The sequence below is a fragment of the Bison bison genome, unplaced genomic scaffold (genome assembly GCF_000754665.1).
Source record: "Bison bison bison isolate TAMUID 2011002044 unplaced genomic scaffold, Bison_UMD1.0 scf7180017861046, whole genome shotgun sequence".
Lineage (NCBI taxonomy): Eukaryota > Metazoa > Chordata > Mammalia > Artiodactyla > Bovidae > Bison > Bison bison.
The window spans coordinates 2,320,055-2,332,727 of record NW_011491618.1 but is presented as its reverse complement, the minus strand read 5'-3'; the positions used below and the strand labels follow the sequence as shown (position 1 = coordinate 2,332,727).

Genomic DNA, 12,673 nt, shown 5'->3' with positions numbered 1-12,673 from the left:
CCCAAACCCATGTCCATTGTGTCAGTGATGCCATCCAACCATCTCATCCTCTGTCATCCCCTTCTCCTCCTGCCCTCAATCATTCCCAGCATCAGGGTCTTTTCAAATGAGTCAGCTCTTCGCATCAGGTCTACAACATAGATAATCCTTGAAAACATCCTAAGTGAAATAAACCAGACAAAAAGGATAGATATTGTATAATTCCACTTATATGAGTTACCTAGAATAGGCAAATTCACAGAAGACATAAAGTAGAATAAAGTGGGGAGGAGGAAAAATGGATACAAGAAAATGGACAGTAATGATGGGTACACAACACTGTGAATTAATACCACTGAATTAGACACTTTAAATAGTCAAGAATGTTAAGTTTTATTTATATTTTACCACAATAAAAAAGGCTGAAAAAGAAAAAAAAAAAGCCACACACCAAGAGTACATACTGTTTGATTCCACTTGTACAAAATACAAAACCAGAAAACTAATCTATGGTGGTAGAAATCAGAATAGTGACTACTCTTTGGAAGTGAGTGGCTGGAAGAGGACTGAAGGGCCATTCTGTGGTCATTTTCTGTTGCTTGATCTGAGTCCCGGTTCCACCGATGTGTTCAGTTGGTGAAAACTACCGAGCTCTTCGCTTTTGAGTTTGCCCGTCTGTATTATTTATACTTCAATCAATAGTTCACCGGAAAACAACAGCATCTCCTCACCCCGCCACAGAACGTCTTTAGAACAAATTTTAATTGCAAAAATCCTCTTGTAAGCTGAACCATTTCCCCCTTTCTTGGGGCTCCTGCTTTTCCCGTGCCCTAAGCCTGCAAGGAATCTGTGCCTTCTTTGAAATGGTTTCTTGCCTTATTTACCAAGGATCCACACTACCTGGGGCCGCATTCTCGGAGAACCGGACGGTGATTAAATTGTCTGTAATCTCGTCTAGTCCCGAGTTGAACTCTTGGAAGTCAGAAAGACCAGTCTCGGCTGATTCGGCTAACCCAGAGCTCAAAGCGCGTTGCAGACTAGTAATAAATCCAATCAGCCCGGGAGGCTTGGAGCAAGGCCGGAAGAAGAAAGTTGCGAAGAGGAAAAAGACGCTCTGCTCTGCCCAACGGTGCCAGCCTGCTTGTACGTCCAGATGCGAAGCCACACCCCTTCTCCCAAGCACCTCCCCTAATTTCCTCCTGGCCCTGCCCCTCAACCCTTGGCTTCGTAGACCTCGCCCACTAGGCGTGGCTCTGCCCTGGGAGGACCAGGATCCCGCCAACCATGACTCCGCCCCTCCTTCCGCTAAGAAACCTGTCCCTTTTATTTAAAGAATACGTTTACGTCAGCCCGCTATACGTAGATTTTCGTCATCGTTGCAAGGCACGGGGGCGGAACTTCCTGTCTCTGGTTCTAACAGCTTCCGGGAGAAGCCGGAAGAGACCATACCCTGGGTAGAAACGGGGCTAGTCAGCCCCTCCCCCGGCCCCTACGGAAAGGTGAGTCCACAGGCCGTCTTGGCGAAGTCAAAACACTTATTCTGGCCGTTTCAGGTGAGGCCTGCCTTCCTTATCCAGGTGCTGTACCCGTCCAGTCCCCCTTTAATTTCCCATGTTCCTCTGCGTACTCAAGCCCCGCCCCCAGTGTCCCAGCCCCGCCCCGAAGTTTGAGGGGTGTGGATGGTTTGTGACCCCCTCACCCGATTCTACCCCTCGCTGGCTGGGAGAAACGAGTTTTGGGTACAGCAGTAGGAACTAGGCAGCCTTTTGGCTCGAGTGGCCCCACGGACCCCTCTCCAGCGCCGCGGGAATAGGACCGCCCAAACGCGGAGCCTTCGCCTCAGGAAAGGCAGGATCGGAGACCCCTCCTCACCGTGCTATCAGGGTCGCTCACAGGTTGAGGAGAGCAAAGGCCTCTGAGGAGGGAAACCTGGGGTCCTACCCGGTCCCTCTCCTCGAAAGTTCCTTGTGCCTGTGCCAGTGCCAGTCGTTTTTGCCTCTGTTCGCGGCAGTTTCCTTTTCTGTAAATCAGGGTTAATGCCAACCTTCTTACCATCAGGGGTTAGTTGTTGAGTGATAAATAATTGGTACTATTTGTTTACTAAACAATTGCAATGTGCCAGGCACTGTTCTAAGTATTTTGCTTCGATGATTTCCCGTCATCTTCAAAACAACCTTATGAGGTAGGTACTATTTTTAACCCCATTTTACTGATGAGAAAGCTGAGGCTCTAAGAAAATTGAGGTTATAGAGCTAGTAAGAGGCAAGACGAGGGTTATAATTAGTTTTGGGGTTTCTGTTTTTGTTTTCCTGACTCCAGGGCCCACGTACCAAATTAGGAGGTGAAAAAATATTCACATGTTGGTATGTTCCACAAATAATTTTTGAGCAACTGCTATGGGATTATGCTGGGCACTGTGGTACATAGAGAAACACATGTGATGTTTCAGGAGTTTAGTGGAGAGATGGGTAGGTAGATAAGGCACTGTGAGAACAATCAGGTTATGATAATCATCAGACTGGATTTGCCCAAGGACAGCTGTGAAAGCAGGAGATTCTCCAAGGGAAAGAGGTGCTCCAAGGAGCAAACAGAGATCCTTCCTACCTTTCTAAGAAACTGTCAAGAACACATTACAAAAAGGGAGATTGTGATATGGGCTCTGGGAGCCATTTTGGAATATTTTCTGAATCAGTTCCATGCAGGTAGTGGTTTTGTAGTTGTGAGCCTACGGTGACCTAGGAGGGTGGTGTTTCTGGTGTCTGCCCTGTTCTGCTGCCGAAGAATTTCAGAGGAGACACACACAGTGTTTGCTGATGGTCCCTACAGAGGTGTCCCTTTGGGGTGGTCTGATTTTGCTCTTGATAAGTTGATTTTCTTTGGCTCTTGACATCTGGACTTCAATCCATGATTGAATGAGAGTGGGTTCAAATGACACAATCTGGTAAGAGTGGCTCTGCTGTGCCTCCAAAGGAACTCCCAAATAAAATATTCCAGGCTTTTTTGGTTCCCCTGAAGCCACCTTAGAGGCATCCCAGGGGAGCACAGTTGCTTTACCAAAAGAGAGAAATCCTAGAGAAACTCAGGGCTCAAAGCAGCAAATGTTTTTCCCCACCTCCCAGAAAAGCAACAGACAGTAACAGCAGCAGCAACAACAAAACTGTAACGTTTTCTTGGTGATCCATGCTTACTGGGGGGTTGGAATGTGAGAGAGGAAGGGTGTGCAACCTGAAAGCCAGCATTTCACAATAGAGGCAAAGAGTAAATCCTTAGCTATAGATTGGGGGTCCAGAGTTAGGAGGTTTGTGTCTCTTTAGGATACTGAACTGCATTTTCTTTCAGGGCCAGGTCAGTTAGAACCTAAACAAACAAGAAACCTGGTTGCAATCTCTCATGCCCTGCTGATACTGTCCCCCTTTGTTCCTGCAGTGTGGACCCAGTCAGCAGCCAGGCCATGGAGCTCTCTGATGTCACCCTTATTGAGGGTGTGGGTAATGAGGTGACTGTGGTGGCAGGTGTGGTGGTGCTCATTCTAGCCTTGGTCCTAGCTTGGCTCTCTACCTACGTAGCAGACAGCGGTAGCAACCCGCTCCTGGGCACTATTGTGTCAGCTGGCGACACATCCGTCCTTCACCTGGGGCATGTGGACCATCTGGTAGCCGGCCAAGGCACCCCAGAGCCAACTGAACTCCCCCATCCATCAGAGGGTAATGATGAGAAGGCTGAAGAGGCTGGCGAAGGTGGGGGGGACCCCACCGGGGAACCTGGAGCTGGGGGTGGTGTTGAGCCCAGCCTTGAGCATCTGCTTGACATCCAAGGCCTGCCCAAAAGACAAGCGGGCCCAGGAAACAGCAGTCTGGAGGCACCTGTGAGATCGGAGGATAGCACCTGCTTGCCTTCCAGCCCCAGCCTCATCAGTGTGCGGCTCAAATTCCTCAATGACACGGAGGAGCTCGCTGTGGCCAGGCCAGAGGATACTGTGGGTGCTCTGAAGAGGTATGTGGGCTTGGAAGTGTCAAGTGCAGCCCCTATGGGGCCTTAGAAACCCACCCTGCAATTTTCCCCCACCCCCCAGTGCCTTGCCTTTCGGCCTTCTCATTCCTCATCCTCTGTCTTTCCTTCTGTCTCACCCTTACAGTAAATACTTCCCTGGACAGGAGAGCCAGATGAAACTGATCTACCAGGGCCGCCTGCTGCAGGACCCAGCCCGCACACTGCGTTCCCTGAACATTACCGACAACTGTGTGATTCACTGTCACCGCTCACCCCCTGGGTCAGCTGTTGCAGGCCCGTCGAGCTCCCTGGCCCCCTCCTCAGCCACTGAGCCACCCAACCTCGGTGTCAGTGTGGGCAGCCTCATGGTGCCTGTGTTTGTGGTGCTGCTGGGTGTGGTCTGGTACTTCCGTATCAATTACCGCCAGTTCTTCACAGCACCTGCCACAGTCTCCCTGGTGGGGGTCACTGTCTTCTTCAGCTTCCTAGTATTTGGGATGTATGGACGATAAGGACCACAGGGAGAAAATGAAAGGCATGGTTTTCCTCCTTTATGGCCTCCCCCCATTCCTGGCCAGAGCTGGGCCCAAGGGCCTGGGAAGGAGGGGTGGAAAGGATGTGGCGGGTCCTCCTCCATAGGACTCAGGAGGCAGGCATGAGCATTCCCCTCACGTCCATGAGGAGACAGAGAGTCCCTCTGTGCAAGCACAACTCAGGTAGAAACGAGAATGTCATCTTCCTTCACTTCTAAGGTCCTGAAATTCAGAACTGAGCTGGTGGCCCAGCTCAACAGGGAGCCTGGGCTCTGAGGATTCCCTCCCAGCCGTGGCCCTAGCTCCTTCCATTATCCTGCATGTCTGCTCCTCTGCCCCCAGGACTGCCTGCCAGGGCAGCTCAGCATGGCCCCAGCATTTCTGTAGGGAACCTGGAGTCTCTCTCGGTTTCCTAGTGGAACATCCTTCTTTTGAGCCTAAAATCATACAGGCAGGAGTGAAGTTTGTGTCAGCTTTCCCTGTGGGCACCTGGCCGCCTCTACCTTCTCCCTCCACCCCTTAGCGGGAATAGGGTGTTCCCTGTGTTCTGGACAGTTTCCAGTGTTCTCCCTTTTTTCCAAAGCACTTTGCTTATATATTTTTTTTTTTTTTAAATAGTCCTTTATAGAGCTCAGTCAGGAAGGGGACTGGGGCACAAAGCCAAGCCCCCAGCACCGGGAGAGGCCAGGCCACAGCTGCTGCTAACCTAGGCCTAAGGCTGTAAGCAAGAGGCAGTTCTGGCTGCCAGCCAGTGTCCTACCCTGCCCAGCCCCAAGGACAGCTCTGGGTAGGGAGCACTGGGCCCCAGGCCCTTGCCTCTGGGGCTCTTGGATGGAGGGTCAGTATCTGTGACTGAATAAAGTTCCATTCTGTGGCTGTGGTGTCTCCTGTGACATGAAAAGAACGCTGGTTGCTCTGCCCCCAGCAACATGGGAATGAGGGTGGGCAGGCCGGGCTACCAACGGGAGATGCAGTTTATTTACACCAGCAGCCATGGGGGCAGGGGGAATACACAGCGTTTACAAAGTTAGCTACCTGTACAGGATGGATTACATATGCAAAAATAAAAATCTCAAGACCACAGGACAGCGTGAGCCCCACCCCCCTCCCCCAATGACCCCAGCATGCGGTAATGCCAGGCGGGTGGCCCCTGGGCATGCGGGGGGGAGTGATGCATGGAAGGAAAAGCCACCGGCCATGGAAATTAGTACAGAACCCCCCCACACACTCAGACACATGATAGGATACAGGGTGGACGACACCTAGCCGGGGTGGGAAGGATGGGAATTGAAACCCACACAGCCTGCTGTTAGAGGGAAGGGAGTGGAGAGCTCCTAGCCCCTGTTCAACTACATGGTAGGGGGGGCACACTCTCCCCAGAAGGAAGGGGGTTTGCTCCCTCAGGGTCCCTGCTGGACCAAGCCCATCTCTTACCCAGCCTGGGCAGGGGGCTCTGCCCTGAGGGCGGGCCAAGGAACAATGGGGAAGTGGATGTGGACAAACCAGTTCCCAAACTACTTCCCACTTCTCCCTCCTCCAACCAGAAGGGGGAAACGGAGAGGCCAGAGGGGAAAGGGTGTATTAGGGCCTGAGCTGCAACTGCCTCTCAGAAGGGAGAGTGGCCTGCAGCCTTCCTCCCTTCACCTCCAACCCGCTCCCAGGTCTTCATCTGGGAGCAGGCTGGAGGCTGGCTGAGATCCTCCTTGCCCTCTGGCCTCCCCGTGGAGGAAGAAGGCTGTGGAGGGGCGAGAACGGAGGAGCCCAGGCCCCAGGCTTTATTCTAACTCCTGCCAAAATCTGTTTGGCTTTTTAAAAAATAATCATAATTCTTGGGTTAAAAATCAATTTGTAACCAGGCATCAGCCACAATCAGAGCCACCCAGGGCGAGATTGGGGTTCCAGACAGGGTACTGCAGCCCCATCTCTGTTGTTCCCTTAACCCTCTAGGGTCCCTAACCCAGATCAGTCCGATCAGTCCTGGGTACTAACTACCCAAATGTGGGATGGCTCCTTCTGGGAGGAGGGCAGGGGTCACGTCCAGCGAGTGCCAGAGAACATGGTTCAGGGTCAGCTCCATCCCTGGAGCCATCAGTTCTGCTCCCACCCTGGACTGCAGACCTCCAGCTCGGTTCCTGGGAGCGATGGTGCCCGTGTGGAGGTTGAATGATACATCTCTTCAGGATGTAGACCAGGCAGGTGGGCACACTGGCACGACAGTCCCGCAGGGGGGCACTGCCCAGGCATGGCACCCCGCCCCCTCCGGACAGCCCACAATACAGAGACCACTCTCTCTTCCCGCCCCACTCCTAGCAAGGGGGGAGAGGTAAAAGATCAGGATTTTCCTCAGAGCCCCAAACCACAAGTACAGAATAAATAACTTAAAAGCGGCAAAAGGAAGGGAAGACAGGGCAGGCTTTGGAGGCAGGAGCATCGAGAGAGGAACTGAAGCTGGTCAAGGTGAAAGAGGGGGGGTGGCAAGCAGCAGTTGGGAACCTGGGCTGCCCCGGGAGGGCAGTGGGGCAGGGTAGGCAGGAGGAACATGGGGCCACCCCAGGAGGGTGAGGCTGGGCCCCTTCCTGGGGCAGGGAATGAGGTAAGAAAACATTTCAAATAAAGCAGCACCTCACCTTGGGGCCCCACTCCTCGCCAGCCCTGGGTCAGGGAGGAGAGGCAGGGGGGGAGTCATCCTGATACATAGCTCCCTCTTCCTACCCTCCCCGTGCCCGTTCCTTGAAGCTGTAGAGGCTGGAGGCCCTTTCCTGGCACCCAACAACAAAAGGACAGCTCCTGCTGCCAAGGAGGCCCCCGGGGACTGAGGGGAAAGGGCTGCCCCTGTGAGGGGCAGGGAAGGCGGCGCTAGTTCGGGACGCCTACCTCAGCAGACAGCTCACCATGCCTGCCTCCCCCTGGGATGGGGGCATTTGATAGGATTCTGCACACAGACAGGACACGCCCAGCCCTGCCCCTCAGCTCCAAGCACCGGACCCATTCACATTGCTGAGGGCAGCTGGGGGAGGCCCCCTCCAGGCTCAGCTTCCAACCCGTGGCCTCCCGGGTAGCCATGATGCTCCTCGGCAGGGCTTAGTCCAGTTCCTGGGGTGGGGGGGGCGGCAGTGCCCTGGCACAGTGCCCAGGTCAGGCCCCTGGCCTAGCTGGACATCCAGTAACTCACAGAATAAATAGGAAAACCGCCTCCCCGCCAAACTTATGTCCAAGGCATAATATGTCCAGGTCTGAGTCCTGCACGCTGAGGGCTCGCGCTCCATCGCAGAAGACCCTGACACCCCCCAGGGGTGCATAATTGGATCCTCTGCCTGCCTGGCCCACCAAGCTTCCCAAGCCCAAACCCCCAGCAGCCGTCCATTTGCCAGGCTGTGCCGCCTGGGTGGGGGTCGGGAGAGACGGCTCTGCTCAGCCAAAGGCTATCCCCTTGTACCCAAGTCAGTTGATGTCATCATAGATGCTGGGCGTCGGGGGCGCCGGTGGCTTTGGCTTTTTCTTCTTGTTGGAGCCCAGGCCGGAGGCAGTCCCTACCAGGCTCAGATGGGATTTCTTTTTCTTGGTTTTCCGTGACTCGGAACTGTTGGTACCTGAAGAGGAAAGAAGCAAGAGGGTTGAGGGGAGGGTTGTGGCAGGGGAATGCAAGGTCCCCCGCACTCCGCTTCAGGCAGAGAGCCCCTGGGGCCCAGCTATCTCACCTACCTAGACCCCACCCCTGATTCTCACTCGTCTTGGAGGAGCCTGAATCAGAGGGTGAGAGATCAGAGGAGCCGTCCCACTGAAGCCGGCTGATCAGGGCCTGGCTGTCAGTCATGTCGAAGCTGTCATTATCCAGGGAACTCTCGACCTCTGGAAGGACACTGGGGAGGAAGAGGTCAGAGAAGGGCTTCAGGGATGCTAGCCATCACCCTCACCTTCCCCAACCCACCATCCTTCCTGGAGGGTCACTCACGCTGAGGATCCGAGGAAATAAATCCGCACGGTTCTCCGCTGCTCATCTGTATGCTGGGGGCAGCGTAGGGACCTGGCGGGGAGAGAATGATCAGACCCTGACAAGGCAGAGAGGGTCTGAGGAACACAGGTGAAGCCCCTCCCCTCAGCAGAGGCGGGAGGGATGGACAGACCGGGAAGGGATGAATGAAGAGGCCCCAGATTGTGGCCTAAGGCCTACAGGAGGGGAGGGGGAGGGTGGGAGTCCCGTTGCTCAAGTCCAAGGTACTCCCGACCCGTGCCCAGGGTGAGGGCGCCGGAGGGCCCCCTGGCCCCCTTCCTAGGTTCTGAGCTCACCTTGTGCACATCTTCTTGGTGTGTTCAGAAATCACCCCACATTGCTGGAAGAGGAATATAAGCTGAAAGGAGGGACGGGGGAAGCCTATTCTATAGCCACTAGCCACTCTCTTCTGTACAAATGCTAGACTGTGTGCTCAGAAATGGCCCCAGGGCGTCCATGGCAGACGGTCCCAGACCACACTAGCCAGGAAACCTAATTCAAGAGAGAGACCTAGATGCCCTCACTGCTGTGCACCAGCCTCTTCCAAGGCCTCGACCACTGCCTGTGGCTCTGCCTGCTCCCAAGGGCTTCCCCCCTTCTCTAATCCCTCACCGTGGTGAGCAGGCTGCGCAGCTCCTCCGGCCCCAGGGTCTCGTAGCTGATCCCAGTTGAGTTGTTATACTGGGTGAGAACCAGAGGTTCAGGTTAGAGGAGAGACGGCCAAAGAAGGGAGGGTGGGGGTGTGGAGTCAATCCCTCTTACCCCTCCCTCAGCACAAGGCCTTAAGATTGCCCGCGGTTCTCCAAGAGTTCCTTCCACCCCAACTGCACCAGGGTAAGGAATTAGGACCCACAAAGAACATGAAGACCCAAGACCTAAACATGCCATATACTTAGCGTTCTGACCCCCACTTGTCCAAGCCCACCCGACTCACAATGAGGCGAACTGTAAGGGATAGCCCTTACTCACCTTAAAAGGATCCGAATTGCTAAGTTCCCCTGAAGAAGAAAAAAGAAGGGGAAGGGTGTTTGATGCAGAGGTACAGACAGAGAACCCTGAAAATAACCAGAGAGGAAGTGGGGGTGATAGAAGGATCACAGGCCCTCCCTCAATCCCCCTGCCCCTCCACCTCCACCCTCCAGCAACAAGTCCCAGAAGACATAGTTAGAATCACTCCCATTGTTCCAGCCCTACTTACCATTTTTGTGTTTTAAAGACTTGGATCTTCGAGGGGAATTGGGGTTCTGGAATGGGAGATACCATAGCTTTGGGGAAAGGGTAACGATAAGGGGAAGCCGAGAACCCAGGGAAGGAAAAAAGATTTGACAAACATCCTCAGATTCCTACTCTTCCCCACCAGTAAGAGGCCCTTCACCCATACTCCCTCCTCCCACCTTCCCCCCAGGCCCCTGATGCCCTCCTGCCCACCAGACACCCTCGGCCCTGAACCCAGAGAGGTACCCAGTGACCTCAGACTTGAGTCAAGACACCCGAGGACTCCCTGCCCAAAGGGGAGGGTATCTGTCCTTGGCCCAAATCTCCCTCATGCTTGCCCCAGCTCTCACCTTGTCTGATTTTCTCTTCTTGGCTGTGTAGGACAAAAGGGTAAAGGGCAGGGTCACTTTAAGTTCCCAACCTAAGGGCACCTAAAGAAAAGTTACAAAGCTGCACTCTCCTCCCTCGTTCAGGATAACAACTTGTGACTGTTACACACCCAATTCCTGCCTGCCTGCCTCACCCCGATGGCCCTCCCAATTCCCCAGATGCCCAAACACCTTTCTTCTCTGAGCCATAGGACCAGTCGTTGTCATTGATGTCATCATTATCCTCTTGGTCACTCTCTGACTTGTTCATGTTGTTGCTATTGGCAATCCTGCCAAGGGGAGGGAAGAGGAAGGGTCAAGGCTGCCATCTCTCTGCCCCTGACTTCACACATAGAGGGGAGTGTCTGGGGCCAGGCACAACCCACCCTCTATACCCTCCAAATGTCCCAGGGGGTGGTGGGGAACTCCACCATGGGACGGGCTGCAAAAGATGGGCACTGTGGTTCTAGCAGAGGGAGAAGCCCTCACCGGCGGTTGGCGATTCGGCTGCTGTTCCGACCCATTCCTAGGCACTTCTCCAGGTGGGGAGCAAAACGGGAGGCGGCAATGCTGCGGCTGCAATTGGGGCAAACACACTCCTTGCTCTTCCACTGGTTGAAAACCTGTCCAAAGATGTCCAAACCCGGCTGGTCCACGATCTCTGGGGACAGGAGAGACGTAGCGATCAGGGCAGGCAAGGGACCCTTACCTCTCATTCCCACCCATGGCCCTGTGGCCTCTTCAGAGCCCCTGCCTAACCTCCCAGGAGCTCCAGGTTCTACCTCTGGTGTGGTTGCTGGAGGAGGACCCTCCAAGCACTCCCAGGGCAGGGCTAGGCTGCTCTCCTTCAACCCTGACGCTCACCAAAATCCTTCATGCTCTCAGGGTCCGTGTCGTCCAGGAAGAAGTAGCCACACTTGACAGCCCGGTGTACCTCAAAGCAGAATCCCAAACAAGAATCCTCAACCAGGTCCGCGTATATCTCCTGAGCGATGGCCTGGGCCCAGGGGAGAACATCCAGGGTCACGAGAGTCACAGTCCCATGGACTGAGGGCAACTCTCACCAACAAAATCTCCTGCCAATTCGCCCTGGCCAAAAATAAAGCTTCCTTTGCCATTTTTCCCCATCTTGACTTTGAGTTCTTTCTTCTTCCAGATCCTTGGGCCTTCTTAGCTGGCTCTTCCCTTTAAGGAACAAGGCTGACTACCCAAATTCCTCTCTGGTGTGGATTCCAGATATAGCAAAGGAGAGACATCAAGAGAAAGAACTGGAGGCACACGTGGGGGAGCCCTCACCTCTAGTTTGCTGTTATCCAGGCCAGACAAAGACATTTCCTCCATTTTCATTTGTGAACTCTTGTGGAGACGGTGCTCTGACTGCTCATAGCACAGCGGGCGGCAACACGGCTGCACACATTGGGGGGGGATGTTGGTGTGAGTCCAAGGCACCTCCAACGGCTGCCACCTCCCCTCCTCACCTTGCTGCCCAGAGCTTAATGGTGGCATCAGGATCTACCTCTCCCTAAGGCCTCAGTTAAGTCTGGATGGTCCTGCAGGGCCTGAAACCCAGGGCGGCCTAGTCCTTCCCAGGCCTGAACTCAGGCCCTGGACTCTTACTGCCAATCAGAGTCTGGGTCTACAGGAGGCAGCAGCTCACCCCAGGTTCCCAAAACTCAAACCCCTCTTCCATACCCATGGTGCAATGCAGCAGGGGGAGGAGAAGGAACTCTAAGGCCTCAAAGCAAACCCACAGGGTGTGGCAAAGAACTGCACAGACTCCTAAATACACTCCCCCCCCTCCCCAGGCTCTCCTCAGAGTCACCTCTGCTTTCAGCCAGGATGTCCACTTGGGGGGGTACTGCTACCAGAAGTAGCAATGGCCCTAGGACCCTACAACCTTCACCCCACTCTGTCTTCCCTTGAAATAAGCCTGCCACTACAGACGGAGAGCAGAGCCCACAGAAACCTAGAGCTAAAAGGGCATCCTAGCCACCATGAGCAAGAAAGAGGAGATAGAATCCGGTGGGATGGCATGCCAGGAGTGGGCACTCCCCTTACCTGTTCTTCTTTGAGATAACCACCCTCCCTCCCTCAGGACCAGCCCGGAAGTCTCTCCAAGAGCCCCAAAGTCCAGGAATCCCCACCAAAGGATTCAGAAACAGAGCACACAGTCCGGGGCCCCTCTGAACGGTGGGTACGAGTTTAAGGAGCTGCCGGCCTAGAGTGGGGTGGGGACTGACAAATGAGCCGGGGGCACTGGGGAGGGTAGGAGGCCGGGCCTCGGCTCTTCCCCCGTCCCTGCGGCACTGCTGCTGCATCATACCGACTGGGGGGAGGAGAGCCGAGCCGCCGGAGGCCGGCGCCGGTCCGGGACAGACCGACCCCTAGAGAGTGGGCAGAGTGGGACACGTCCCGGCCCCTCTTCTTCCCCGCCCGCCGACAGCCCCGGCCGGCCGGGGAGAGGAGTCCGGGAGGGTGTCTCTATTGTCCCGGGGGCTGGGGCCTGGCTCCCTAACAAAGGCCCCGCGCCCCCTCCCCGGCCGGCCCTGCCCCGCCCAGGGGGGACCCAGACAGGGGGAGAGCTGGGGGCCCCGGCC

The 12,673-nt window shown here is 54.9% G+C and overlaps 2 protein-coding genes across 12 annotated transcripts; one reads left to right on the top strand and one right to left on the bottom strand.

The window, feature by feature from the left end:
• Positions 1 to 1,369: 1,369 nt before the first annotated feature.
• Positions 1,370 to 5,378, top strand: TMUB2 (transmembrane and ubiquitin-like domain containing 2). Of its 4 annotated transcripts, XM_010832472.1 has the most exons (4): positions 1,540 to 2,161; positions 3,406 to 3,683; positions 3,795 to 3,972; positions 4,115 to 5,378. In XM_010832472.1, the coding sequence occupies exons 1-4, from the start codon at positions 2,127 to 2,129 to the stop codon at positions 4,479 to 4,481; spliced, it is 858 nt and encodes a 285-aa protein (XP_010830774.1). In that variant the 5' UTR covers positions 1,540 to 2,126; the 3' UTR covers positions 4,482 to 5,378. The 4 variants fall into 4 exon arrangements, with proteins under 4 accessions (XP_010830773.1, XP_010830772.1, XP_010830774.1 ...); XM_010832471.1 differs by lacking the exon at positions 1,540 to 2,161 and adding an exon at positions 1,370 to 1,532 and having other exon boundaries at positions 3,406 to 3,972; XM_010832470.1 differs by lacking the exon at positions 1,540 to 2,161 and adding an exon at positions 1,371 to 1,478 and having other exon boundaries at positions 3,406 to 3,972.
• Positions 5,379 to 5,458: 80 nt separating this feature from the next.
• ATXN7L3 (ataxin 7-like 3) lies at positions 5,459 to 12,592 on the bottom strand. 8 transcript variants are annotated; one of them, XM_010832468.1, is made up of 13 exons: positions 12,135 to 12,592; positions 11,373 to 11,483; positions 10,941 to 11,073; positions 10,566 to 10,737; positions 10,269 to 10,366; positions 10,059 to 10,081; positions 9,692 to 9,758; positions 9,463 to 9,548; positions 9,106 to 9,174; positions 8,790 to 8,851; positions 8,455 to 8,526; positions 8,205 to 8,362; positions 5,459 to 8,092 (listed from the first exon to the last, which is right to left on the bottom strand). In XM_010832468.1, the coding sequence occupies exons 2-13, from the start codon at positions 11,421 to 11,423 to the stop codon at positions 7,944 to 7,946; spliced, it is 1,140 nt and encodes a 379-aa protein (XP_010830770.1). In that variant the 5' UTR covers positions 11,424 to 11,483; positions 12,135 to 12,592; the 3' UTR covers positions 5,459 to 7,943. The 8 variants fall into 8 exon arrangements, with proteins under 8 accessions (XP_010830770.1, XP_010830763.1, XP_010830765.1 ...); XM_010832461.1 differs by having other exon boundaries at positions 11,373 to 12,592; XM_010832463.1 differs by having other exon boundaries at positions 9,692 to 9,737; positions 11,373 to 12,591.
• Between the last annotated feature and the right edge of the window lie 81 nt (positions 12,593 to 12,673).

Coding starts and splice junctions, on each gene's coding strand:
- TMUB2 (XM_010832469.1), top strand. CDS start 2,127: ATGATTTCCCGTCATCTTCAAAACAACCTTATGAG. Junction 2,162..3,405: donor CTTCAAAACAACCTTATGAG/GTAGGTACTATT, acceptor TTGTTCCTGCAG/TGTGGACCCAGTCAGCAGCC. Junction 3,973..4,114: donor ACTGTGGGTGCTCTGAAGAG/GTATGTGGGCTT, acceptor TCACCCTTACAG/TAAATACTTCCCTGGACAGG.
- ATXN7L3 (XM_010832461.1), bottom strand. CDS start 11,582: ATGCCACCATTAAGCTCTGGGCAGCAAGGTGAGGAGGGGAGGTGGCAG. Junction 9,759..10,058: donor AGAAGAGAAAATCAGACAAG/GTGAGAGCTGGG, acceptor CTTTCCCCAAAG/CTATGGTATCTCCCATTCCA. Junction 8,852..9,105: donor TGCGCAGCCTGCTCACCACG/GTGAGGGATTAG, acceptor CCCTCCTTTCAG/CTTATATTCCTCTTCCAGCA.